This window comes from Nelusetta ayraudi, unplaced genomic scaffold (assembly GCF_046127955.1).
Source record: "Nelusetta ayraudi isolate G7.1 ecotype Tasmania unplaced genomic scaffold, CSIRO-AGI_Nayr_v1 ptg000042l, whole genome shotgun sequence".
Classification (NCBI taxonomy): Eukaryota; Metazoa; Chordata; class Actinopteri; order Tetraodontiformes; family Monacanthidae; genus Nelusetta; species Nelusetta ayraudi.
In genome coordinates this window covers 11,107,583-11,132,500 of record NW_027466092.1, presented here as the reverse complement: position 1 = coordinate 11,132,500, position 24,918 = coordinate 11,107,583, and the positions used below count along the sequence as shown (strand labels likewise).

The 24,918-nt window shown below is 43.6% G+C and overlaps 4 protein-coding genes and 1 long non-coding RNA gene across 8 annotated transcripts in view; 3 read left to right on the top strand and 2 right to left on the bottom strand.

Moving 5' to 3' along the window:
* The window catches only part of LOC142894308 (receptor-type tyrosine-protein phosphatase H-like), a gene marked incomplete at its 5' end in the record, with an annotated part of 10,821 nt that extends 3,126 nt beyond the window's left edge, over positions 1-7,695 (bottom strand). The window contains 12 exon segments of the mRNA XM_076035572.1: positions 920-1,004; positions 1,152-1,267; positions 1,269-1,396; positions 1,527-1,802; positions 2,127-2,357; positions 2,522-2,758; positions 2,993-3,256; positions 3,702-3,956; positions 4,112-4,375; positions 5,210-5,473; positions 6,309-6,572; positions 7,407-7,695. Of these exon segments, the coding sequence (XP_075891687.1) occupies positions 920-1,004; positions 1,152-1,267; positions 1,269-1,396; positions 1,527-1,802; positions 2,127-2,357; positions 2,522-2,758; positions 2,993-3,256; positions 3,702-3,956; positions 4,112-4,375; positions 5,210-5,473; positions 6,309-6,572; positions 7,407-7,695 (2,673 nt within the window).
* A 4,092-nt stretch (positions 7,696-11,787) lies between these two features.
* On the top strand, positions 11,788-13,903 carry LOC142893621 (ferritin, lower subunit). 3 transcript variants are annotated; one of them, XM_076034397.1, is made up of 5 exons: positions 11,788-11,942; positions 12,584-12,687; positions 12,787-12,933; positions 13,013-13,138; positions 13,380-13,903. In XM_076034397.1, the coding sequence occupies exons 1-5, from the start codon at positions 11,927-11,929 to the stop codon at positions 13,527-13,529; spliced, it is 543 nt and encodes a 180-aa protein (XP_075890512.1). In that variant the 5' UTR covers positions 11,788-11,926; the 3' UTR covers positions 13,530-13,903. The 3 variants fall into 3 exon arrangements, with proteins under 3 accessions (XP_075890512.1, XP_075890514.1, XP_075890513.1); XM_076034399.1 differs by lacking the exon at positions 11,788-11,942 and adding an exon at positions 12,271-12,511; XM_076034398.1 differs by lacking the exon at positions 11,788-11,942 and adding an exon at positions 12,273-12,431.
* Positions 13,904-14,665: 762 nt separating this feature from the next.
* LOC142893625 (synaptotagmin-1-like) lies at positions 14,666-20,505 on the top strand. Its single transcript, XM_076034404.1, has 9 exons — positions 14,666-15,664; positions 16,379-16,591; positions 18,263-18,438; positions 18,521-18,619; positions 18,719-18,886; positions 19,011-19,178; positions 19,337-19,454; positions 19,602-19,735; positions 19,831-20,505. The coding sequence occupies exons 2-9, from the start codon at positions 16,384-16,386 to the stop codon at positions 20,038-20,040; spliced, it is 1,281 nt and encodes a 426-aa protein (XP_075890519.1). The 5' UTR covers positions 14,666-15,664; positions 16,379-16,383; the 3' UTR covers positions 20,041-20,505.
* Positions 15,971-21,073, bottom strand: LOC142893627 (uncharacterized). The gene is made up of 3 exons (XR_012927725.1): positions 20,896-21,073; positions 17,215-17,307; positions 15,971-16,541 (listed from the first exon to the last, which is right to left on the bottom strand). It is a non-coding gene; the product is annotated as an uncharacterized LOC142893627 (long non-coding RNA).
* dnaaf3l (dynein axonemal assembly factor 3 like) lies at positions 20,745-24,918 on the top strand. 2 transcript variants are annotated; one of them, XM_076034393.1, is made up of 12 exons: positions 20,747-20,767; positions 21,169-21,367; positions 21,607-21,713; positions 21,801-21,894; positions 21,990-22,144; positions 22,235-22,411; positions 22,505-22,627; positions 22,733-22,855; positions 23,827-23,950; positions 24,195-24,309; positions 24,409-24,483; positions 24,680-24,918. In XM_076034393.1, exons 2-12 carry the CDS (start codon positions 21,286-21,288, stop codon positions 24,819-24,821), a joined length of 1,317 nt encoding a protein of 438 aa, XP_075890508.1. In that variant the 5' UTR covers positions 20,747-20,767; positions 21,169-21,285; the 3' UTR covers positions 24,822-24,918. The 2 variants fall into 2 exon arrangements, with proteins under 2 accessions (XP_075890509.1, XP_075890508.1); XM_076034394.1 differs by lacking the exon at positions 22,733-22,855 and having other exon boundaries at positions 20,745-20,767.

Genomic DNA, 24,918 nt, shown 5'->3' with positions numbered 1-24,918 from the left:
AGTTACCTACAGCTTGAGGGTTTCCTGTTAACGTGAGCGTAAACGCTAAGGGCCGCTCACTGTTGAGTTTGGCCAAACTCTTATGGGAATACAACGACCACAGCAAAAAAAGAACGCATGGTGTGGTGGAAACCAAAGTAGCTCTTTGGTCACCAGTGGTGAGTGCAAAGCAAGCTCGCCTGACGACTGGCCTGAATGCAAGGCTTGCGTTCGATTCCAGCAGGGCAGACAGCCTCAGTTTATTTCAGAGTAGACGGAAAACGTTCCTCTTTGACAAAGCTGATAATTGAGATCAACATAGAATATTGCCAGTTAAGCTGTTATAGGCCGAGACCATGAGGGAGCTCTTTTACCTCAATGTCAAAGGGAGTTATCCTGAATGCATTCAGAGCGACTGTCACCTTTCCTTTTGTTCTGTTCTTTGTATTTTCTGCGTTGTCATGCAACGATGCAATTGCAAGTGCCTGCGCAATGCATTTCCCTGGCAGGTGGGCAGCAACGCCACAAAATGAGAAGTCAGGCACATTAGTCCTGAAAGTCCACACAGGACCCGGATCAACAGCAGACCATGTCCCACCATAGGTATATTTTGGGTTGTATATATTTACGCATATACAAAAACATATACATATATCTATACTATACTATACTATACTATACTATATGCTTCATTGTATGCCACTGTGCCTCTGCCTGGCCTGACTCAGTCTCTGCCTGCTTGTAATTTCTTTTCACCCCAACCGGTCAAAGCTGATGGCCGCCCTTCAGAGTCGGGTTCTGCTCAAGGTTCTTGGCACTGGGGAGTTTGTCCAGGCACTGTCGCTTCATGCGGGCTCTGGATGAAGGATCAGTTCTCTTTTTTCTTTTTTACTTTTTTGGATAAAAGTGTCTGAAAAGAGTGACTGATTAGTTGATGCACCTCATACTCCATGCTGAATCCTCTGTGTTGATCAGCGGTTAATGCGGACACATGGTCTGGAAACTTTGCCACAGGGATTGCTTTGCTGAAACACAGCAAGGGTGCAGGTCATGTCACAGTCTGAAGCTCTTCTCTCAAATAGATTGACTAATTTTAAAGTTTGACATGAGCTAACAAATGGCTGTCATTTAATCAGAACTATAGTCTCAAATCAACTTAAGTTCTCACATACGTGCTTTTTTCTTTAGTGATGCTTCCAGCTGCTTTGGAGCCACCAAACTCTTGCAACCTCATCCTGTGGACAAAAGGTGGAGACAGTTTACTGGTGGAGTCTGCTGAGAGCATCTCAAGATGATGTCTGATGTAGCAGAGGCACTACTGATCTAATTAAATCTTGCCTTTTCCACAAGATGAAGCCAATCAGGCAGACCAACACAATAAAAATCAGCAAGCCAAAAAATGATCCCGCAATGACTCCTGCATAAAAGTGAGGTCTGGATTAGATGACGACGGAAGCAGCTGACTGAAGTCTGCAGTGCACAGTCAATATGGTTGGCCTGGGATTGTGATGCAGTTTAATGTGGGGGAAAAATGTGTCTGCACTCACCTCTTGGATCAGTCAAGCATGAAAAATTAAACGTCTCAGACCTGGACGGAGGTCCAGACAGTGAAGCGCTGAGCACAGTCACAGACACATGATGTGTGGTAGCAGGTTGGAGTCCACTCATGATTACACTTTGCTCAGCGTCCTGGTGTACCGTGTGGTTTTGTCCAGCCACGATGACCTCCACGTCTGTCCACACGCCGTATGGCTGGTTCCAGACAACTAAGATTCCATGGCCCTTTTGAAAATAGGGACAATGTGCACCTATTCTTGACGGCACTGAAACATACACACACAAGAGAATTTTTTTTTTTTTTAAATAAGCATAATTACATTTCAATGTCTGAAAAATAGGAGTAAATATAACAGGCAAACAATTTTTATAGGCACTGACTTTTGGGGGGTATTTGTGTTTTGGACTAAACAATAATAACATCTGAGATCTTTATTAACAAAGGTTTCAGATAACATGCACAGGAGTAGAAAGTGATTTCAGAAATTTGACAGGAAGTCCTTTTCATTTTTAAAATGCAGTCTGCGGGTAAGTCTCGGAGGAACTGTTCGGACTTGCACACAGTCACCACAAGATTGGCTAATACTCACGGATTGTCACAGAGTGGCGACACTGCTCCAAGTATTCAGAATCTTGTTGGTAAAAGAGCTTTATCTGGTACGTCGCCCCCGGATAAAGGTCGGTGAATGACAGGTTGTTTTGTTTTGGCAGCGGAGAAGACAGTGATTCGTTGGTTACTCCAGCGCTGGTGAAAAGGCCTTTGACCTCTCCATGGATGGAGGAGCTGGTGACATCCCAAGTGCCGCCAATGCAGTTTATGGCTGTGAGGAGGAAAACAGGGAGGGGAAGCACTCATTGAGTTTTTAGCACCCACATACTTCCATGAATGTGCATCATGCCGTGGAGGGCAATGGTAAATTGACATTGAAATATTTATTTTGGATAGGTACAACCAAATGTTTCCTTTAGATAGTTTAGGACACACTTGTGACTGTGTAGTTTTCATATGGCATGCTCCTCAATCCACTGAACTCTGTGGTCACGCTGAACCAATACTTTGTTCCAGGCTCAAGATTATTGATTGTAGTGTTGTCAGAGGAGTGATGTGTCCCATTAATTTCCAAAATGTAGGTCCAGCCTTTGTCCATCTGTCTGTCCCAGTACAGTGTTAGGCTGCTGACAGTGCGATTCGTCACGGTGACACGAGCCACCATTGGAGGGACTGATGGAGAGAAGAACAAACAAAAGGCAGTGAAGAGCGTTGTGATCCCAAGGAAATAGAGGGCATGCCATTCAAACTTGAAAAACAAAAAATTAGTATTGAAGATGAGGTGCAAGTCGTAGTGTGGTTTGTTGACGACTCTGTCCAGATTCAAACAAGAGGGTGTAAATACTGCAAGGTGAGGAAAACTTAATTTCACTCTCAGAATGATAAAATTATAGGCAGGTGACTCACCAGTGCTAATGTGGAAAGCAAACCCAGTGCTGTTCACGTCCTGGAAAACAGTGATGAGAGCGAAAGTATAATTTACCCCAGCAGAAAGGTTAGAGACAGTATAGTTAACGGTTGGCTCTGAGAGAAATAGAACCAGTTCCTCCACCGAGCCATTATTTTCATATTTTAGGATGTATGTTGCATCCTTGGCAATCTCATTCCACCGCAGTGTTATGCTGGTCTCTGTTTGATTGACTGTCTCAACTCCACTCACTGGAGGAGGAGCTGGGTTGATGGAGAACAAGCATGGAAGACAAAAAGAGAAGAAACCTTTGGTTAAAAAGGAAAAGGCCTATTTTTATAATGTTTTGATGAGCCTGTCATCATCACTCATCAATTTTAGAGGAAACTTAAATGTCCCATTTTACATAAAATTAATCTCACTAAAGTTTTTCTTACAGCCTGCCAATGAACTGCCCTGTAATGACAAAAGTCCACTTTTAAGAAAACCTTTGGGCTCAAACACAACCACCGCCTTGTGATGTCATAAAGGGCACAGATCAAAGGCGACACACCCAGCCAGGTGTTTGCTCTGCTCTCTAAAACCACCTGGCAGCTGCCACAAATGATCAGATTTAGCAGGAAGCTCAAAGTGAGTGTTCGGGCAGGAGGCAGTAAACATAGGGCTAAATACGCTGCTCTCTGGAGGGAAAAATAAATTATTTCTTACCAGTGAAAGCAGAGTGATCAACTCCGCTGCTCCTGAGGCCTTCCAACACGGAGAAGAGAGTGAAATCGTATTTGGTCATACTCTGAAGACCTGAGATTTCTGCCGTCACTGAATCTCCACTGTCAGGGACTTGGTGTTGTGTCTTGTCCATGTACTCTATCTGATAGAGGTTGACGCCTTCCACCTTGTTCCACTGCAGAGTGATGCTGGTCTCTGTTTGACTAACTTTCCTGAATTGTACAGGATTCCGAGGGACTGAAACACAAAAGATCAATGGTGTTGGTGGAAAACAAAACATGTTTTGTTACTAGTTTTAGTTTTGTTTTGTTTTTTCAGTTGGCCATTTTATGTCACTCAGTTGAGGAGCAGAAAGAGCTGAAAGGTAACAAGTGCCATGACAGGTAACTCACCAGTGACGCCTTGGAAATCCAACCCAGTGCTGCTCACGCTCTCAAAAACAGTGATGAGAGTGAAATTATATTTTCTCCCAGCAGAAAGGTCTGTGACATTGTAGATAACACTTGGACTTGAGGAAGATGAAATGTGTTTCTCCACCGGGCCATTGTTTTCATATTTTAGGATGTATGTTGTCTCCGTGTTGGTGTGCTCCCACATCAAACTTATGCTGTCCACAGTTTGACCCAACACTGTCACATTCTTGACATTTTCAGGAGCTGCAAAAAGACAGTCACATGAGGTTTATTCCTTTCACTATCCAAAACACAAGCACTTTGAGGTTGAATAATTCTCCCTTAATCATCTTTCTTTCTGACTCAGCCTCTACCAGAACTCACCACCTACAGCAATGCATCAATGAAAGACAGAGATCTGCGTAAAAAGTACAATGCATGACCATGTCTCCAAAGCAAGCTTTGCTCTGTTCACTGAATTTATGGGTAAAACACACAGTTCCACACGCATGTATATAATGTGTCCTGAACAGTATAACATATTGTTAATACATTCATATATTTGGTGGCGCACTAGGAGATAGTCCTGGGCAGAAATGTCTGACTCATATCATGGTGCATCTTCAGTGATAGCTGGCAAAATCAACCATGTTGGCTCACAAAGATTTTAGTTTTGACTTTAACATTGTGGATACCCAATGATCATGCTACTTGCACTGACTTGGGCTACAAGTAGTAGCTCTTTGTTTAAAGTGTAAATAGGTTGCCAATTTAATAACTTTTTGAGAAATTACAGAACCCTCATGGAATTAGAAGGACTTTATCTATCAAGAGATGGTTGCAGGTGTTTTCAAAGTTAGTCTCACGTCAGGTTTGAATTTAAATGGGTGTCAGTGGGCAACAGGATGGGCACTTCATGGAAACTTCCTAAAACTCAGAGGGGCTGAAACACAAAAGATCAATGGTGTTGGTGGAAAACAAAACATGTTTTGTTACTAGTTTTAGTTTTGTTTTGTTTTTTCAGTTGGCCATTTTATGTCACTCAGTTGAGGAGCAGAAAGAGCTGAAAGGTAACAAGTGCCATGACAGGTAACTCACCAGTGACGCCTTGGAAATCCAACCCAGTGCTGCTCACGCTCTCAAAAACAGTGATGAGAGTGAAATTATATTTTCTCCCAGCAGAAAGGTCTGTGACATTGTAGATAACACTTGGACTTGAGGGAGATGAAATGTGTTTCTCCACCGGGCCATTGTTTTCATATTTTAGGATGTATGTTGTCTCCGTGTTGGTGTGCTCCCACATCAAACTTATGCTGTCCACAGTTTGACCCAACACTGTCACATTCTTGACATTTTCAGGAGCTGCAAAAAGACAGTCACATGAGGTTTATTCCTTTCACTATCCAAAACACAAGCACATTGAGGTTGAATAATTCTCCCTTAATCATCTTTCTTTCTGACTCAGCCTCCACCAGAACTCACCACCTACAGCAATGCATCAATGAAAGACAGAGATCTGCGTAAAAAGTACAATGCATGACCATGTCTCCAAAGCAAGCTTTGCTTTGTTCACTGAATTTATGGGTAAAACGCACAGTTCCACACGCATTTATATAATGTGTCCTGAACAGTATAACATATTGTTAATACATTCATATATTTGGTGGCGTACTAGGAGATAGTCCTGGGCAGAAATGTCTGACTCATATCATGGTGCATCTTCAGTGATAGCTGGCGAAATCCACCATGTTGGCTCAAAAAAAATTTTAGTTTTGACTTTAACATTGTGGAAACCCAATGATCATACTACTTGCACTGACTTGGGCTACAAGTAGTAGTTCTTTGTTTAAAGTGTAAATAGGTTGCCAATTTAATAACTTTTTGAGAAATTACAGAACCCTCATGGAATTAGAAGGACTTTATCTATCAAGAGATGGTTGCAGGTGTTTTCAAAGTTAGTCTAACGTCAGGTTTGAATTTAAATGGGTGTCAGTGGGCAACAGGATGGGCACTTCATGGAAACTTCCTAAAACTCAGAGGGGCTGAAACGCAAAAGATCAATGGTGTTGGTGGAAAACAAAACATGTTTTGTTACTAGTTTTAGTTTTGTTTTGTTTTTTCAGTTGGCCATTTTATGTCACTCAGTTGAGGAGCAGAAAGAGCTGAAAGGTAACAAGTGCCATGACAGGTAACTCACCAGTGACGCCTTGGAAATCCAACCCAGTGCTGCTCACGCTCTCAAAAACAGTGATGAGAGTGAAATTATATTTTCTCCCAGCAGAAAGGTCTGTGACATTGTAGATAACACTTGGACTTGAGGAAGATGAAATGTGTTTCTCCACCGGGCCATTGTTTTCATATTTTAGGATGTATGTTGTCTCCGTGTTGGTGTGCTCCCACATCAAACTTATGCTGTCCACAGTTTGACCCAACACTGTCACATTCTTGACATTTTCAGGAGCTGCAAAAAGACAGTCACATGAGGTTTATTCCTTTCACTATCCAAAACACAAGCACTTTGAGGTTGAATAATTCTCCCTTAATCATCTTTCTTTCTGACTCAGCCTCCACCAGAACTCACCACCTACAGCAATGCATCAATGAAAGACAGAGATCTGCGTAAAAAGTACAATGCATGACCATGTCTCCAAAGCAAGCTTTGCTTTGTTCACTGAATTTATGGGTAAAACACACAGTTCCACATGCATTTATATAATGTGTCCTGAACAGTATAACATATTGTTAATATATTCATATATTTGGTGGCGCACTAGGAGATAGTCCTGGGCAGAAATGTCTGACTCATATCATGGTGCATCTTCAGTGATAGCTGGCGAAATCAACCATGTTGGCTCACAAAGATTTTAGTTTTGAATTTAGCATTGTGGAAACCCAATGATCATACTACTTGCACTGACTTGGGCTACAAGTAGTAGTTCTTTGTTTAAAGTGTAAATAGGTTGCCAATTTAATAACTTTTTGAGAAATTACAGAACCCTCATGGAATTAGAAGGACTTTATCTATCAAGAGATGGTTGCAGGTGTTTTCAAAGTTAGTCTAACGTCAGGTTTGAAGTTAAATGGGTGTCAGTGGGCAACAGGATGGGCACTTCATGGAAACTTCCTAAAACTCAGAGGGGCTGAAACGCAAAAGATCAATGGTGTTGGTGGAAAACAAAACATGTTTTGTTACTAGTTTTAGTTTTGTTTTGTTTTTTCAGTTGGCCATTTTATGTCACTCAGTTGAGGAGCAGAAAGAGCTGAAAGGTAACAAGTGCCATGACAGGTAACTCACCAGTGACGCCTTGGAAATCCAACCCAGTGCTGCTCACGCTCTCAAAAACAGTGATGAGAGTGAAATTATATTTTCTCCCAGCAGAAAGGTCTGTGACATTGCAGATAACACTTGGACTTGAGGGAGATGATATGAGTTTCTCCACCGGGCCATTGTTTTCATATTTTAGGATGTATGTTGTCTCCGTGTTGGTGTGCTCCCACATCAAACTTATGCTGTCCACAGTTTGACCCAACACTGTCACATTCTTGACATTTTCAGGAGCTGCAAAAAGACAGTCACATGAGGTTTATTCCTTTCACTATCCAAAACACAAGCACTTTGAGGTTGAATAATTCTCCCTTAATCATCTTTCTTTCTGACTCAGCCTCTACCAGAACTCACCACCTACAGCAATGCATCAATGAAAGACAGAGATCTGCGTAAAAAGTACAATGCATGACCATGTCTCCAAAGCAAGCTTTGCTTTGTTCACTGAATTTATGGGTAAAACGCACAGTTCCACACACATTTATATAATGTGTCCTGAGCAGTATAACATATTGTTAATACATTCATATATTTGGTGGCACACTAGGAGATAGTCCTGGGCAGAAATGTCTGACTCATATCATGGTGCATCTTCAGCGATAGCTGGCGAAATCAACCATGTTGGCTCACAAAGATTTTAGTTTTGACTTTAATATTGTGGAAACCCAATGATCATACTACTTGCATTGACTTGGGCTACAAGTAGTAGTTCTTTGTTTAAAGTGTAAAGCTTTAGCAGGAGGCCATAAACAGAGGGTGGCTGGTTTTGCCTGTGTGTTAATATATAAATATATATATACTACTGCCATGTTCTCTCACTAATCACTAATTTGCTCGTTGCAACGATAGTGCATACAGTCTCGCTTACATGTTTTCTCCCGCTTTGAACGCTGAGGGGGTGTGTCCCTTTGTGTCGCTGACACTGGGTGACTGGAGGCTGAGAGCTGTGACAGCAAAGATGTGACGACCTACAGAGGAACAGAACAGATTTGGCAACCTCGTCCCAAATGTAGATATAAAGTTGAATGCCGGGCACCTTCATCTGAATGCTGAGTGAGGCTGATGCTGGTGCTTTCTATCTGTAATCCCAAATAACGTTTTTCATTCCATCCTGTTGGTGCCGTGTTGGTTTATCCTTTTATTCTCTCAGAGAAAAAAAATGTTTTTTGTTTGCATATTTCTATATTTATTTTCAAAAGAAAACTTCCTAGATGTAATTATAATTATTGTATTGCATCATCAGCATTAATTTTTTAGAGCTTTTTATTATTATTATCTTGTGAAAAAGGAAATCTATATGATAAGTGGGAAGGAAAGATTTAGAAATCTTTAAGCATTTTGAGCCTTGGCTACAAGTGCTGCTCCCTGTCATGAACTCTCTTCTCTCTCTTCTCCCCAGCACTGTTGTAAATGTTGTTTTGTTTTAGTCAAATGAAATTCACACTAGTGTTAGGGGACAACGCCAGTGTCGGGGACCGGTTTCATTTTCAAAAACATACAAGTTCAGATTTCAGCACTCCTAAGGTCTAAACACATGAAATTAAAAAAAGAAATGATGTGTACAATATGATAATATATAAATATCATAAAAACGTGTTGCATTTATGTTTTCCGTTTATTTCCTCATTCAGCCTTTGTATTCTTTTCGCCCGGGAGGGGGGAGCAAACATTGACTGCTGCCGCCAAGAAGGAATAAAGCCACGTTTCATCAACTGAAAATGCCTGTCAACTCTGAAGTTCCACAAGTTCCTTTGGCTGCCGTTGTACTGACACTACACACTAATTCCACCATGTCAACTCTGTTATTGTGCATCCAGTACCAGAACTGCGGTTCAGACACGCGTTTTTGTCTCCCTTTTAGGGAGGACAAGAAAATTTGATTAGCAGCACCACCGAGAGGTTTAGAGAAACAAGGCAACTTACCAAGAGCCGAACCAGCAGCGGGGTGTCTTTGAGAGGCATCATCGTCGCTGCACCTTTTTTAAGCCATGAAAACCCAAACCAGCCGCTCAGACCTCTTTACTGCGCCCTGGGATCGAGCCTCTGTCTTCCACGCAGACACCTCAAGCACTGATTTGTTGACAGACACAACAATCCTTAAGGCAGGCAACGAAACTCCCCGCAATGTCTTAAATGATAACATCCAATATTGCCCTTTTATTTTTAGTTCCTGAGGTGTTGACTTTTAATTCCTGGCCATTCCCTCCCCCTCTAACCTCGGGCCTCCCCGCATGTAGGCAAGTCACCGACTAAATGGCTACTTCTCCTTTTCCAACCTTAAACAACTACAGAGACCTTTGCCCCGCCTGTTACTTCCTTATTAACGGTCAAAGTTTGCCTATTTTACATATTTATTTGAGGCAATAAATGTTTTTATTATCTGCCTCGGCTTATCATCGCTAGTTTTGTGTGTCTGACCTGTTGCAAGCATGAATTTATGCTTCCTCTCAACGGTGTGTGGGTTTTTTTTTTTTTTTTTTTTTTTTTTTACACAATATCCTGTTCTGCCATGCATTGTGAACACTTGTGCCAGTTTTACAGAACACAAATGTGTGTTTTGCGGTCCTTCTCAGGAAGCCGTGGCGCTCGCAGGTTCTTTTCGGTGAGAACGGGATGAGACGCGGACAGGAGGAGAACTTCAGACTTTAGATTACGATCTGATACCGCAGCGCAGCTCTGAATAGAATTTTTTAAAAAGTGCTGCGTTATCAGTTGAGCGTCGCGACCCACTGACTGCAGAGGAAACAACTGAACAAAGTTGATTTACAGTATCACTGTCAGTGTCCTCAGATGTCAAACACAGCAAAATGTTACGTCATAGAATGACAACACGGTGTTTGCTTTGAAGGTCCAGTGTCTAAAATTTGCTAGCAATTGATGTTGAGAAGGCTTAAATTTAAATAAATACGTTTTCAAATATCATGTCGAGTCGTTTCATGTTGAAGGCCTTGCTGTTGGACTGAAGGCACACTGACACTCAATGACAGTAAACATATGACCCTGCAAACAGTTTTTCTGAGGGGAATTCCTTCTGGGAGTGGCCAAAATTCATTTTGGAACTGTGTTCAGGGTCATGTTGATCCATCTTTTCTAAGACAGTGGCACACCTGCTATCAACACAGCGCCACCTGCTGGCCTGGCACAGGACCATATAACATTTGCTTACCTGTCTGACTTGAACAGGCACAAATTCCAGAGTCCAACCAGTCCAGACCTCGCCTGCATGCTGTGTCAACAGAGGTGCAATTCTTTCTTCTTTTGTTAAAAAAAACAAAAAAACAAAAAAACAAAACTGCCATTCTAAAGTCCATACCCCACACTGAGTTGCTTTAAAGGGTGTACGCAGTGCGACAAAGATTTATCATGGTCTGCGTGATCATTTAATAAAACCTGACGACTGGCTCCTATTTATTATGTTAAAGGACACACAGTTGTGATTTAATGAGCATGACCAGTAATCTAAAGGAAATTAAGGGCCAATTATACAAGGAAGCAATGTTCCGTGAATGTTTCACATCTGGAGTCTCGGATGACAATGGAAATGTCATCAATACAACAAAATATGAATCTATTCTAATCCGATGTAACTATTTCTTGTTTCTTTCTTTTTCTGGTTTCAGTCTACCATGCAGACTTTGAAGTAGTACGACATTCTGTAAGATCACATGATGCAGCCTCTGGATTCCAGTAACAACTTTGTGTCTGTGTAGTTTTTCTGCTGTTGCAGTTAAATTGTCACTCGTCTCGTTTGTATAACAGTTTCACTTCTGGCATATCAGTTTTTCAACATATTGCAAAATGAAAAAATATTGCTGTGGCTCCTTCTATTATTAGCTCACATCCAGCAAAGCCACTGGCTTCCTGTAACTTACTTCAGGGTTGAATATTTTAACTTGCATGTCACAGCTACTAATTTGAATATAGGATTTGTCTTGTATTTTCCCTTTTTTTCTTATATTATTTATGTAGGGATAGCAAACTCTCAGTTGCAGTGGTGAATACAGGTTAATAGGCGAGCCTGAGAAAGTCCATATGGGGTGCTGTTTGTGAAAATCTAACTTTAAGAAACCTCACAAATGGCAGCCTCTCAAAATAAACATACTCATCATAAAAACTGTCACTATGACAAAATTTAACAAACAAACAAACATGGTTTTTATTAATGTCTTATTATTTGTTAATTTGACTATGTATATTAAATATAATTTAACTAGATAACTTTCTTCTTCTGCCGCATTATCCAATTTGTTATTAAAATATACTTTTAAATAAATAAATAAATAAATTCCATTCAAATCACACGCGCAAGTTGTCAGCGGTGTGATTCACACTACGAACAGAAGATGGCAGTAAAGGTATAAAAGCCACACGTAATCGACACAGGGGTCAACATAAGCAAGAGAAGAAGCGCTTTGCCTGGAGTGGCAACAAGATAACGCCAGCCACAACACTGGCTCGGCGGATAAACTTCACCTTCGCACACCAAGTGGATGAACGAAAGCAGAGGTAAACGTGAAATGTTTCGGGCTGCGTGCCGTTTTGTCTGAATTAAACCAGCAGCACTGCTCAGGACCCTCCGTCCCCTCTTGTTATTGTTAGCATCACTGGTAACGCAACAACTTTAACAAGTTGACACGCTCGTTATATGCTCCTGATTCTGTGAATTCAGTTCTGAAATTATAAATTAAATTCGTAACTTTTAGGGCGCAATAACGTTGTCGCGACTCGTGAACATTCACCCTGTGAACGCTCGCTTGTTATTTAGGTGACAATGACCGCTAAGTAATACTGGCTAGCGGTGACGTCATCTCCGCCGAGGCCGTGGAAGAGCCAACCCACTCGAGCGACGTAGTCGAGTTAATAACACATCGGGACCGCCTAAGGTGGTCGTTTACTGAAGCCGCTAAACGCCGGGGTGCATAAAGGCACGCAAACAAGAGTGTGAGACCTTTAGTGAAGTGAACGGGACTCCAGAGAGCGAGTGACGAGACCAAGGTGGGGAGTGAACCAGTGTTTGTCCTCGCTGCCTAGCCTGTTTTGTGGACGGTCTACTAAGAGGACCCCGGTCGTATTCAGTGAGCTGAGTCGTTTGATTTTTCACCAGAGATGTGGATTGCTGCACTGACATTTATTGTCGTTTTTCTTAGAAATGCAGTCTGTGGTGAGACAAAACCTCCATTCGGAGACTGAGGGGGACCTCAACAAACTGATCAACCTCAAGCTCACTGCTTCCTACACCTACCTGGCGCTGGTACGACTTGTAAATGCTGTCATGTATGACATGGATTGTTAATTTAAACAGGTTTGCAAATCAGCTAATCATAGTTGCTGGTCATTTTTCCCCCCCAAGGGCATGTACTTCGACAGGGATAATATTGCCCTGCCACATTTCTCCACTTTTTTCCTGGAGCGCTCCGAAAAGGAGAGGGAGCAAGCCGAGAAGCTCCTGGAGTATCAGAACGTGAGAGGAGGACGGATTCTGCTCCAGACCATTGCCGTAAGTGCGGCGTGCTCAGAGAACAAGCAAACTCCTCAAATCTCGTTGTCGTTTCCAAGTGTTGTACTGAATGTTGCAGAAGCCGAGTCGGGAGGATTGGAGAGGTGGTCTGGACGCCATGTCCTTTTCTCTGGACTACCAGAAGTCTCTGAACACGTGCATCCTGGACGTGCACTGCCGAGCTGGCAGCCACACTGACCCCCATGTGAGTGTGTCAGTGCACAGTAGATAAGCCAGCAACTGTAACTTGTGCTGATGATAGAAAAAAACAAAACCGATAAAGAGCCAGCCGCCCGTATAGAAAAAGGAAAAAAAAACACGTTGAACAAAGTCACATTTGTAGCATTTTAGATGTTTTGTCAGTTAAGCACAACGTGTTATGATGGAATTTCTATGACTGACAACTTAATTTACTGACATGTCTGTCTCTCATTCTGCTCTTCTAGCTGTGCGACTTCCTGGAGCAGCACTTCCTCACCGACAGCCACGACACTATCAAGAAGCTGGGCGACTATGTCGGCAGCCTGACCCGCGTTACTTCATCCGAAACCCATGGCGCCATGGGAGAGTACCTCTTCGACAAGCACACTCTGTGAAGGTCTCAGCTCCCCCATGGAACAAGGTCCATGTCAAAAAAATATCTAGATCGCCTCTTCCACCGTGTGTTCATCTCCATTAAGTAAATGTTACAACTAAGTTTTAGTCTTGTACAACTGGCACAAGAGAAAACAATAGCTCATACCTCAGTATCTATTTATCAAGTAAATTATAGTTTATATTCATACCATTCCATTTGGGGTTAAAATGTACTGTTTTCATAATGCTGATAGCCAAAAGCAAACTTTCCATTTTCACACATTGAAACATAATTTTCCAAATCTTCAGAAATATTTTTCGATAATAAACCTTTTTCCAGTGAAATAAAAATGTAAATGCTTGGAATAATAATTAAAGAACCATTAAAGTCCAATATGTGCTTCCTGCTTTTGTCTGTGCTTGTCATGCTTACATCATGTCTTACTGCGGTGGTGTTCGGTGAAAAATGTTGTTTTTGTCTTTATACGGGCACCTATAGAAGATAGCGGTGGGACTTTGCCTACTCACTGTTGGGTCACAGCTTAATGGTTAACATTAGCTTCTATTTTGTGGTTAGAAAAGGTCGATGCTGCTTTCTGCTGAATTATATGCTTCAGCAGAGATAAGACTCGCAAGAAAAGTGTGTTGTCACAGTGCATCACAGCCCAGCTGAGGTAAATATGATGCGCCGGGCAAGTCATGTTTACAGTGTAGGAGCTCAAAATATCCTGCCATTCCTCCCATTTGCAGATCTTCATATTTCCCCCTACAGTGGGGCAGCTCTAGATCTCCAAAAACCAGTACATTTTGCCCTCTGTTTATAGCAACCTACTAAAATATTGTTTGTTTGTTTTCTAGCTTCCTTCTCCTTTGAAGCTTTGTTGGACCTTCCTTACTTTTGGAAGGGGGTCTCATAGATCTGGCTGGGGGTGTTGTCACTAACCTCAAAGTGCCCTTTGTGACTTCACCAAGGGTTGATTTCAACAACAGGCCAACTTTTTTTTTTTTTCAAGTAATACAAAATTGTATTTTTTCATCATTGGTGGTATAAATTTAGGATGAAACATGTCTAAATATTGTAAAAGGAAATGTTTCCGTGTGTGCACAACATCACACAGGTGCAAGACAGTTGGGTTACTTGCATAAGAAAAAGTTTCCTGCACACAAGCATCGAGTCAGCATTCCATCCCAGTTTAAATCAAAACACAGTGAATTTTTTGGGGTGTGCTCGGGTTTGGTGTGACAGACAGCCTTTAACCTTACATGCCACCATAAATCAAAGTGAAAAAAGCCCAGTTGATTTCCGTTCATGATCACAATGGCCAATATCATTTTTCAGCCTTCACGCTAAAGGTGGCGTAAAACACAATGAGCCAAGATAATCCATTTTAGTCTCGGTGCCAGTCTCTTTTCTCCCCCTTTGGGCCTGCATTCGCAGTTATTAGCGGAAGCTGTTGAAGGCTGGGCTGGAGCCAGGGAAGCTCTCCAGATGCAGCGGCGCTAACACGTGGCAGCACGCCTGCGGATTACACCTCACACAGCCCCTAAAAGTGGGTATGTGTTCTGTCCAGTCCGGCACTAAGCCCGTGGAGTGGGAGGTCTCAACAACCGTCCCCAGGGAAAGTTGCCGCGAGATGGACGGCAATAACAGCCCAGCTGAAGGGATTAGCGAGGGGCCCGGATGTACTACAATCTCCTCAGTCTAATGGATGAGCGCCCCGCCACCAAATTTAACATCTCATCAGACTAATGACGCATGTTTTCCCTCCTCAAGTGTAAAACTTTAATGCATCAACAGTGCGTCCAGATTAAGAAGTAGAGTAGAAACAACAGCCGAGAACCTTTGATGTGTCTTTCGCCAGACGCGAAGCAACAGATGTGTTTACAGCATTCTAATATCGGTAGGAGGGTTTGGGGGGGATTAAACCACAACACCGCTTTAGTGATTTGCCAGAGCTCCAGCTTTGTTGGAAAGGCAGGGGAGCATGCCAGTCCGAGTAGGCGACGTTTAGGAGGAGCGATGGGTCTGTAAGAGCTACAGAACAAAAAAGAGAAAAAAAGCCAAGAGAAGATCCAGAAGAAAAACCTTTCCAACTAAAAATTGTTTCTGGGAACGTCTGCGGGTGCCGAGGAGACGAGAGGAACAAATCACCAGGTAGGATCAATACATGGCCCTTATTTGAACCTGTAGCAGGTAGAATATTATCGTGGGCTCAGTGAACCCAACTTCACTTGGGTCACATGTTTTCTATTTGACATTATGTTTGGAGCACAACAGACTGCTGGACAACTTCAGTGCAAAAATCTTTCTCCTTACTGGCATCACACAGCCAACAAGACAATGTTGGCACATTATTGATCATTTTTTCTTTCATATTTTTGTTATTCAGAGCAGCGTCAGTATTCATGAAAATGGTAATAAATGAACAAATGAAAGAATAATGCTTAAACTTGACCTTGATACACCGATTATTCACTGGCAGATTCTTAAATCAACAAATATCTTGAAGAACCCACATAAATTTTAAATCTTGGGTTTGAAGAGTTGGGATTAAAACTTGCCGCGCAATTATTTAATCCAATTCCACGTCGAGACGGTGACAAAAGGAGAAGACGGAGGGGTGAAACAAACGGGAGGCAGCGGGGAGGGTGACGACAGAGAGAGAGAGGGAGAGAGAGAGAGAATGAAAGTAACAGAGGGATTAGGGTCAACCATGTTGAGCATCTGGCTTAGAGATGTGCTGTGCCTTGGAACTGTAGCGCATGAACACAGGGATTACATGCATACATACCCACGGTGGGGTTATCTGTCCCTGGTGCCAGAACTGAATTAATAACAACTCCTCTGCTTCCCCCGCCGTCATCACAGCCGACATGAGGTTGCCCAGCAACGGCGTCCGGGTCCGGAGGGCCGCCGAGTCTTCCGAACCGGAGCCGGAGGAAGGGACGGAACCCGCCCATCACGAGCACTCGCACACTGAGCACCACGAGCACCATGAGCACTCGCACCCGGAGCATCACCCGGGCCATGACTACAAGGACATGAAGGAGAAGTTCATGAATGAACTCGGCCATCTTCCAAGTGAGCCACAAAGACATTGAACACATTTAGATCCTTGACTTTGCTTTGTCTTTGCTTAATATTTTGATGTGATTCATTTCTTTTCTTTGTAGCCACACTGAAAACGAACTGCTAGTAGATACGAGTTTGAACTCATGAAATTTACCAGGGTTCAGTCCCATTTAGGCTGCGTCCACACTGGGCCTGAAAGGCTCAAACCCTGATTATTTCCTCCTGAGGTGATTCAGTTACAAAGGTTTAAACATCATTGGGAAAAGCAGGAATCACATGGACTCTAATTTGCCAAATCAAGTTTGGGCCACTTTTACATGTTTTGAAATCCGACTCATCTGCACAGACCTGCAACTGAGTCAATGTGACGTCACTCCAGTTTGACGCCGGTCATGATTGTGTGTTGGCAGGGATTATGCCAATACACAAATAAATAAAAATGAGTTTAAAGCAGCCTGTGCCATGCTGAAATGTTGGCTGAAATCTACTGAAGCATTTGATGCTGCAGTACCACCACTCATGGAGCTACTATAGTAGCAGCTGTTCATCCACAGAGAAATTATATATATATATATACATATATTCTTCTCCCTTCATGTTCCTAGGTTCACCTGATTTCACTCTACACTCACCTTTAAACAAAATTCACATCTGAGGCCTCTGTGTCCCTCTTTGACTCTGGGGCACACACAGTGTGATGCCACGTTGCTCGTCTAGTCAGGTGCCTAAAAGACAAGTGTGAAGAGCTGCATTTTAAAAGTCAGATCAAGAGTGGATTTTGATTCATGCACCAATGCTGGCAGTGTGAAGGAAGCCTTTTCAGAGGGCCAGTGGTGAACAGGAGCAGAGTTGGACTTGTTTTTCACCTCAGTGGAACACAGCCTTGATTTTTTTTCAACCATGTAAACCAGGACAAAGTAAAAAAAAAAAAGTGCAAAGTATTTTTCTTAGGTTAACAACCACTGGTTTGACACATAATGATGAAGTGTACAGCAGGTCTGGACTGTGGCCGCACTGGGCCACTCCCAGCTCTGTCTGTGTCATTATCAGATTGTGGAGAGGCGTGTGCTGACGGCCCAAAGTTGTGCTGCTCAGCAGACGTCTGTCTCCTGATAAAGTAGCTCTTCAAAAAAAAATAAAAGTTGCAACATTGCAGCAGGCCTAGAAATGCTCCAATAAACCTATTTTCATTTGTTTTATTTTTTAAAGTACTGTAGTGCTTATTGTAAAACATGATTCAATTCAAGTTTGAGTGTGTGGAAAAGCAAAATTATTTTGTGAAATTTTCGTTGGGTGATTACAGTGGAGAAATATTTTTTATGTAATTTGATTATCTTTTAATCTTAGGACATTAAAAGGCCATTAATTAAATGACACCAATTTTTTTAGATCATCTTTTTTTTTTCTTGATTCTTGCCCAAAGGCCCTCTGTTTGCAGCTTTCCGCAAACCTGTTAGCCTTCCACTTGTTTAGAAGTCCAAAGAATGAGGATGTCACAAGGCAGCCTTAGAGAAACTTTTCTGAAGGAGTTCTGACAGACTGGAGACCAGTTATCTCCACTATTTAAGTGAATATTTCATAAAATGAGACCTCGAAAGTGGATTTCTGCCAATAGCTGTACCGTCCTTCTGCATACAGTTAAAAGTAGTGAGTACAAACATCTTTTCTTGGATTCCGCAGTTCCTATGTGGGCAGTGGGAGCCATTGTCGTTCTGGTCCTCTTGCTGGTGGCCGCATTCATCTTCTGCGTCTTCAAAAAGTGCTTTGGGAAAAAGAAGAAGCCGAAGAAAGTGCGGGAGAGGAAGACAGGCCGGCGCAAGAAAGAAAAGGAAGGCGAAGGAGAGGCAGGAGAGAAGGCGCGTGTGTCCTCGTTATTTCTGCTGGGATTCAGATCCCCAGCCTGGCTGTCCTGATGCAGCGGTGCTGTTTGTCTTACAGGAGGGCGAGGTGAAGAAGACGGGTGAGGAAGAGGAGAAAGAGCAGGAGAAGCTGGGCAAGCTAGAGTACTCGTTGGACTACAACTTCACTGATACCCAGGTAGGTCCTGGGTTGAGACGGAAAAACACAAGTGCTTTATTCTGATGCACATTCATGACTTCAATCTTGTGTCTAATGCTTGTCTTCTTTCCCCTGAAGCTCATAGTGGGCATCCTACAGGCTCAGGACCTGGCTGCTATGGACATGGGGGGGACCTCTGACCCTTACGTCAAAGTTTTCCTGTTGCCGGACAAAAAGAAGAAGTACGAGACCAAAGTGCAGCGGAAGAACCTCTGTCCTGTTTTCAACGAGACGTTCATCTTCAAGGTGCCACGTCATGACTCACGTCATCTGTGTTTTCAATCTTCATGTCCTTGTCTCAGAGTGTCATTGTTCCATGCTGAATAACCACAATCTTTTGACAAAGCGATTGCTCTTTTTTTGGGCATAGATCCCATACGCAGAGTTGGGCGGGAAGACTCTGGTGCTGCAGGTTTTCGACTTTGACCGTTTCTCCAAACACGATATGATTGGCGAGATTAAGATTCCCATGAACAGCATCGACTTGGGCCAGCCGATGCAGCTGTGGAGAGACTTGGAGAGTGGTGAGAAGGAGGAGGTATGAGCGCTAACACTGTTTTAGTTTGAAACACAATTGCAGGGAAAACAAGTAGTGATGTTTATATCTCTAAAAACACAGTGATTTAAAATAGATACTTGATGGATCATTTCGATGTTTAGCCAAATAATTAAACCTAATAATTTTGTGGTTTCTAGCAAGAAAAACTGGGGGATATCTGCATTTCCCTGCGGTACGTACCTACTGCTGGAAAACTGACAGTGAACATCATGGAAGCAAAGAACCTGAAGAAAATGGATGTTGGTGGCTTATCAGGTGATTCAGCCTCCTGCCGCCTGTTGCGTCGTCATATTTGTACCTCGTTCCCCTCCAGAATTGGCTACTCGCCAACAATTGTCAACAACTACTGACCCATTTAAAATCTGCACTAAACCAATAGCACTCTCTCGTCTGATTTCAAAGATCCTTACGTGAAGATCGTTCTGCAGCAAAACGGGAAGAGGATCAAGAAGAAGAAGACGACGGTCAAGAAAAACACCCTGAATCCGTACTTCAATGAGAGTTTCAGCTTTGAAGTTCCCTTTGAGCAGATACAGGTAGGGCTGCATCCTCGGACCCTCACAGTACCCTCACGAGCCACATTAGAACCATGGCAATGTCGGTGAACTTGTCTTTCTGTTTTCACTTGAAGAAAGTGCAAGTGGTCATCACAGTGTACGACTACGACAAGCTCGGAAGCAACGACCCCATCGGCGGGACCTTCATGGGCTACGGCGCTACGGGCGTTGGCCTGCGTCACTGGTCAGACATGTTGGCCAACCCGAGGCGCCCGGTGGCCCAGTGGCACACCCTGCTGACGGAGGAGGAGGTGGACGCAGCCCTGAAAGCCAAACCACGCTAGAGGCGACCCGAGCACTTGTCGACACACCTGCTTGTCGGCAGTCCCGATGTATTCTCAGCCTGCGTGTTCTGCGTCCCCTGTGGTCTCTCTGTTAGGTTTGTCCGGTGTGAGCGTGTTACTGTGTGTGTCACACGGATTGATAATTACGGTGTCGTTAAAACCTTGTCTCTCCTTGTTTACCTTGCACTGTACATCAAGTATGACTCTGTGCTTGTGCACTGTGCCGTTTATTTATTTGTTTATACTATGTGGATAAAACTGGGACGCAGTGAAAAAAGTGAGGGATTAAGTGAGTGTTAGGAGAATTCCAGAAACACGGTAGAGCTTCTGCAAACCACAGGGGAATCTTTTTTTTTATTTGTTTATTTATACTCATCATGTGGTGTTTTGATGAAAAAGAGCCCTGACCTGTGAAATATTCCAGATCTTTTAAAATGCGAATAAATCTGTTGATTTAAAAATGAACAGTCAAATTGGTTATCCTTGTGTCTTGCTGACGTAGGAAGGAATGAGTTATTGTTCCGTCGTGTGTGTGTGTGTGTGTGTGTGTGTGTGTGTGTGTGTGTGTGTGTGTGTGTGTGTGTGTGTGTGTGTTCTCCATACAGTGAGATAAAGTTTAGAGTAATGCTATACTACATCTCGCCGTTAGATGGCGCCCTTATCCGCCTCATAGCCACTGTTGCTGGGCAACCACAGGCAAACTTCTGGCTGGTGTGGACGCTCTGGGGTGAGTTCCTTCTTCCTCTAGTTGATTTTTTTCTTCGCGTTCTAAATGTCCTATTATCCTAACATGACATATTTTAACACCAAATATGAGGTTAGGTAAGGTTAAATAAGTTATTTTTTTCATCTTACCTCCGGTATCTTGTAACGCAGGATGTTGTTTTGACAAGGCAAACCCTAGCTAGCTTTAGATGTCGCTTGTATTCAGTGCCGCTGGGGTGGGGGGGCAAAGAGCAAAGAATTCTGTCATAGTTGAGTTTAACGTTTCCAAAATGCAACCAAAGAGTCAACATTCCAAGATCACAGACGCCCAGAAGCTGTCCATTAATCCTGCTTCGTCAAAATAAAAGTCAGAGTTCCGGGCAAACATATTTTGTCAATACATTCAACTGCCTTTTGGAACAGGGAGCTGGAACGGCAGCAGCCAGAACTGGATGACAGCCGAGGGCGAAGATTCCCAACGCTTCCGGTAAACGCCGAAGAAGAAGAGGAGGAGGCCGTAGAAGAAGAAACTGCTGCGGAATGAGTTCTGGACGCTTGTCCGAGGGGGTTGGCTACGTCACCTGGTGGGGCTTCAGTCCCGCCCGAGACCTGCTGAGTATGGGTGAGATGACTTTGAAAATAATGAAGTTGTTAAATTAAATCTTAAATTTTGTTTAATTATTTTTTTTATTTAATTTTTAATTTTTATTAGCGAGACAAAAGTGAAAATATGAAGAGAAAATAAGCTATAAAACACGGCACAGAGGTGTAAGGTACTTTGACGGGGGGGGACAATTTCCTTTGGTTCTGAATAAATGTCTATAAGATTTAAAAAAAAAAAAAATGTATATTCTCTCTCAGGTCCTGCGAGGCCTGAAGGTGACGCCAATGTTCTGCTGGTTGGCAGTGGGGATCCACGGCACATTCTGAAGAGCATCGCCGGCTTGCAGGACAAAGAAAACCTTCATGTGAGGCTCGACTTTAAAAAGATTGCTGTGCCACGTGTGTGCAAAGCGTTTGGAACTTTGTGCGCAAAAACCTGTTCTGCTTTGCAGGTGTGGGTGGTGGAGAGCAGCATGGAGGTGGTGGCCAGACAGCTGCTGCTGCTTTACCTGGCACTGATGCCCCAGCAGAGCATGGGAAACAATGGTACGTTGGCAGCTTTCCTGCGAGTGTATCACCTTGATCAGAGTTCATTTTAAAGAACTTGAAAAAAAAAACTCTTTTCTCATTTTGTTGTTCAGAGAAGGCCGAGATTTTCTTGGAGATCTTTGGGAACAGCGAGATCCGCGCGCAAACAGAGGAAATGCTGAGATGTGTGGCATCAAACCTCTCTCAGTCTGTTGCCGAGACGCTGGAAACACCCACACACTCCTGTCTGAACACGGCATCTCTCAAGGTACCAGCCGGCGTAAATATGCAAATCTGTGGCCACACGGGGAAAATTCAAGATGAATCTTATTTCGTGCACCACTGTGTGTTTGTGCAGTTCAGGGAGCGGGATGAGCTGGCCAGGATATTAAAGGCGTGGATGCAGCCTCAGTCCTCCTCCATCCTCATATCCAAAGCCTGGGATTATCGGGTCAGGCAGCACTTGGGAACGCGCTACAACTCCAAGGATGGCAGTTTTGATTGGGACCTCAACATGAAACTGCACGAGAAAGGGGTATTTAAAAGCCGACAAAAATCCCAAAACTACCGTCTTGTGTATCATGGCCAGAAAGGAGCATGTGTTTCAATTTGTTCTCTTCACCTGCAGTGTGGCGTCATCCACAAACACCAGTATGCCCGGTGGAGGGAGAGGGGCGTGGCCTTTGAATTGAGGGAAGGCGTCTACGAGCTGAACAATCCAAGTCTGCTCTCGTTCAGAGTGTTCAACCAGGTTGGCTTCTGAGTGCACCGCTGCACAGTTTTAGTGTTGAATACAGCACAGACGACCAACAACACACGTGTGTGTGTGTGTGTGTGTGTGTGTGTGTGTGAACAGAGAGGTAACAACGTGGCCGTCAGAGGCTACTGGGGAGACATTGTCTCCAGTCCCTACCTCGCCTTTGGCATTGAAACGGATGACAAGAGCCTGCTGAGGACGCAGCATGGTCAGCACACCAAGGTGAACTACACACCACCACCACCACCACCACCACCAGTGACAATGAGCCATTCTCTTCATTTTAACATTTAAAGTGAAAAAAAGTAAAAAAAAAAAAATATGTATATATATATATATATATATATATATATATATATATATATATATATATACATATATATATATATATATATGTAAGTGAAGCTCTTGTAGTGTCATTTCCCCTGGGGAAGAGGTGGCTACCTGTGCACGTTAGCACATGTGAATCTCTGGGCTCCTTGCTCGCACAGTGGGCGTTCATTGCTTGGCATGTGAGACTGGGGAGTGGGCGGAGCGACAGAGATGAAAGGCGCTAGCGAGAAACCTCTTTGTTTTGTTTTGATGCTCAGCTGCGCTCTCTAGTGGTGAAAAATCGTCACCAACTCGTTGCCCATTTAAGTCATGCATTTTAAATTTTTTTTTTTTTTTTAGAATTGAATCAGACTAGTGCAATTTCACCTATTCATCCCCAATGCAGCAGTTTGTCAACAGAGGCATGTGACCCTTCTGTGGTTCTGTGGCCACATTTAAAAAAACAACAACACACAAACACACACAACATAAACAGAACGGGCCTCCAGACTGCTCAGTTGATGTCATCCACGCATTCCCGAGACGCAGCAGGCCAGGCTGACTGACAACGTGGTGGTTAAACTGTGCACATTGCAGCTGAGGGACAGAGAGCAGCTTGTGTGGCGTTCAGAGTCCAAAATAAATTCTAATGACCTCATTTATCCATATCCAGTCAATTGCTCAGATGACACCATGAGGCACTGTAGAAGCAAGCAATATGTACCTTTTTCACTGGGTTTCATGGTTTTATGAACCTTCACGGCTACAGAGGTCAGAAAATGTCACCAGAGCCTCCACTGACAAGACTGCGTTGAGCAAATGGCTATAAATGTCACGTCTCTTTTCTTTTGTTGCTGTCCTCTCCTCCCTCGGCCCTCCAGACTGCCCAGGACGTCTCCTTTAACAACGTGCTGGCGTTGTTCGTAGACCTCTCTGCCAGGTGCATCCAGCCCGATGCTGAGGAGCCATTGGCCGAGATGGACCGTAAATCTGTCACGCTTGAGGGTAGATATCTGTTTAACAAGAAAGAGTTCTGTGGATTGGGCGTGCACAGGAGCAGCAGATTCAATTTAGAAATTAGATTAAAATTTTAGGGTTGAGGAGAAAATATCTGGTCTTGAGGCATGAGATGTTCGTTTGAACTGCCTGGCTCCTACTTTTCTTCATTTTCCCGCTGCTCTTTCAGATGACGTGTGCGACTGACTTGGTCGATTGACTGTCCTAATTCAATGGGTTTGTCCCCTTGCAGACTTGATGCAACCCATCGGCATCTCCGTGACCTTCCTGCCGCTGGACTCACTTCCCAAGCTGGCCAAAAAAGTCAAGTACAGCCACTTCTTCAGCAGCCTCTACTTCTCGGCCAGGTAAGCGCAGCATTATAATTAACCGAGCCGCGTCGCTGTAGTGAGCTCCTTGACGGAGCAGACTAATAATGAAGCTGCTTGTTCCGCCCCGCTCCAAAGCTGCGTGCACCAGTTGGACCCGACGCTGAGACAGATTGCAGCACCAGACGCGGCGCTCGTCGTGGAGACGGCCAAGTGAGGGTTTTTAATAGTACCTTGTTGCCATGGCGACAGCACAGTCGCCAAGACTACAGCGTAATTGCTGTGCAGAGTATTTTCCCTTGAAGGTGTGGGAGGGAGGGAGGCAGGGAGGGACGAGAGGGGAGCTTTGCGTTTAGTTCATATTTTTGCGTCTGCACGTCCATTGTGTTGAAATGCGTCATTGTCTCAGGTACATTTTGGACCTGAACAAAGAGCAAGAGGCCGGCTTCGTGGAGAGAGTGGCGGCCATCGCTCAGAAAGCCGAGTTCGAGCCGTGGACGGAGCAGAAGGCCGACGGCGTCCACGCTGTGTTCGTGCCGCAGAGGAATTGAAGGCCGTCAAACACTTTCATTTCATCGGCGGTGACATTGTTGTCATACGCAAGAGAACAGCGAAAATAATTAAAGCACAAATGTCAGCGAACAGCAA

What these genes read in the sequence shown, in the direction of transcription:
- LOC142893625 (XM_076034404.1), top strand. Translation starts at nt 16,384, where the DNA reads ATGAGGTTGCCCAGCAACGGCGTCCGGGTCCGGAGGGCCGCCGAGTCT. An exon ending in AGAGTGGTGAGAAGGAGGAG is followed by an intron (nt 19,179 to 19,336) that starts GTATGAGCGCTA and finishes TGTGGTTTCTAG; the next exon opens with CAAGAAAAACTGGGGGATAT. An exon ending in GGATGTTGGTGGCTTATCAG is followed by an intron (nt 19,455 to 19,601) that starts GTGATTCAGCCT and finishes CTGATTTCAAAG; the next exon opens with ATCCTTACGTGAAGATCGTT.
- dnaaf3l (XM_076034393.1), top strand. Translation starts at nt 21,286, where the DNA reads ATGAGTTCTGGACGCTTGTCCGAGGGGGTTGGCTACGTCACCTGGTGG. An exon ending in GCAGAGCATGGGAAACAATG is followed by an intron (nt 21,895 to 21,989) that starts GTACGTTGGCAG and finishes TTTGTTGTTCAG; the next exon opens with AGAAGGCCGAGATTTTCTTG. An exon ending in TGAACACGGCATCTCTCAAG is followed by an intron (nt 22,145 to 22,234) that starts GTACCAGCCGGC and finishes GTGTTTGTGCAG; the next exon opens with TTCAGGGAGCGGGATGAGCT.
- LOC142893621 (XM_076034397.1), top strand. An exon ending in CCTACACCTACCTGGCGCTG is followed by an intron (nt 12,688 to 12,786) that starts GTACGACTTGTA and finishes TTCCCCCCCAAG; the next exon opens with GGCATGTACTTCGACAGGGA. An exon ending in GCAGCCACACTGACCCCCAT is followed by an intron (nt 13,139 to 13,379) that starts GTGAGTGTGTCA and finishes CTGCTCTTCTAG; the next exon opens with CTGTGCGACTTCCTGGAGCA.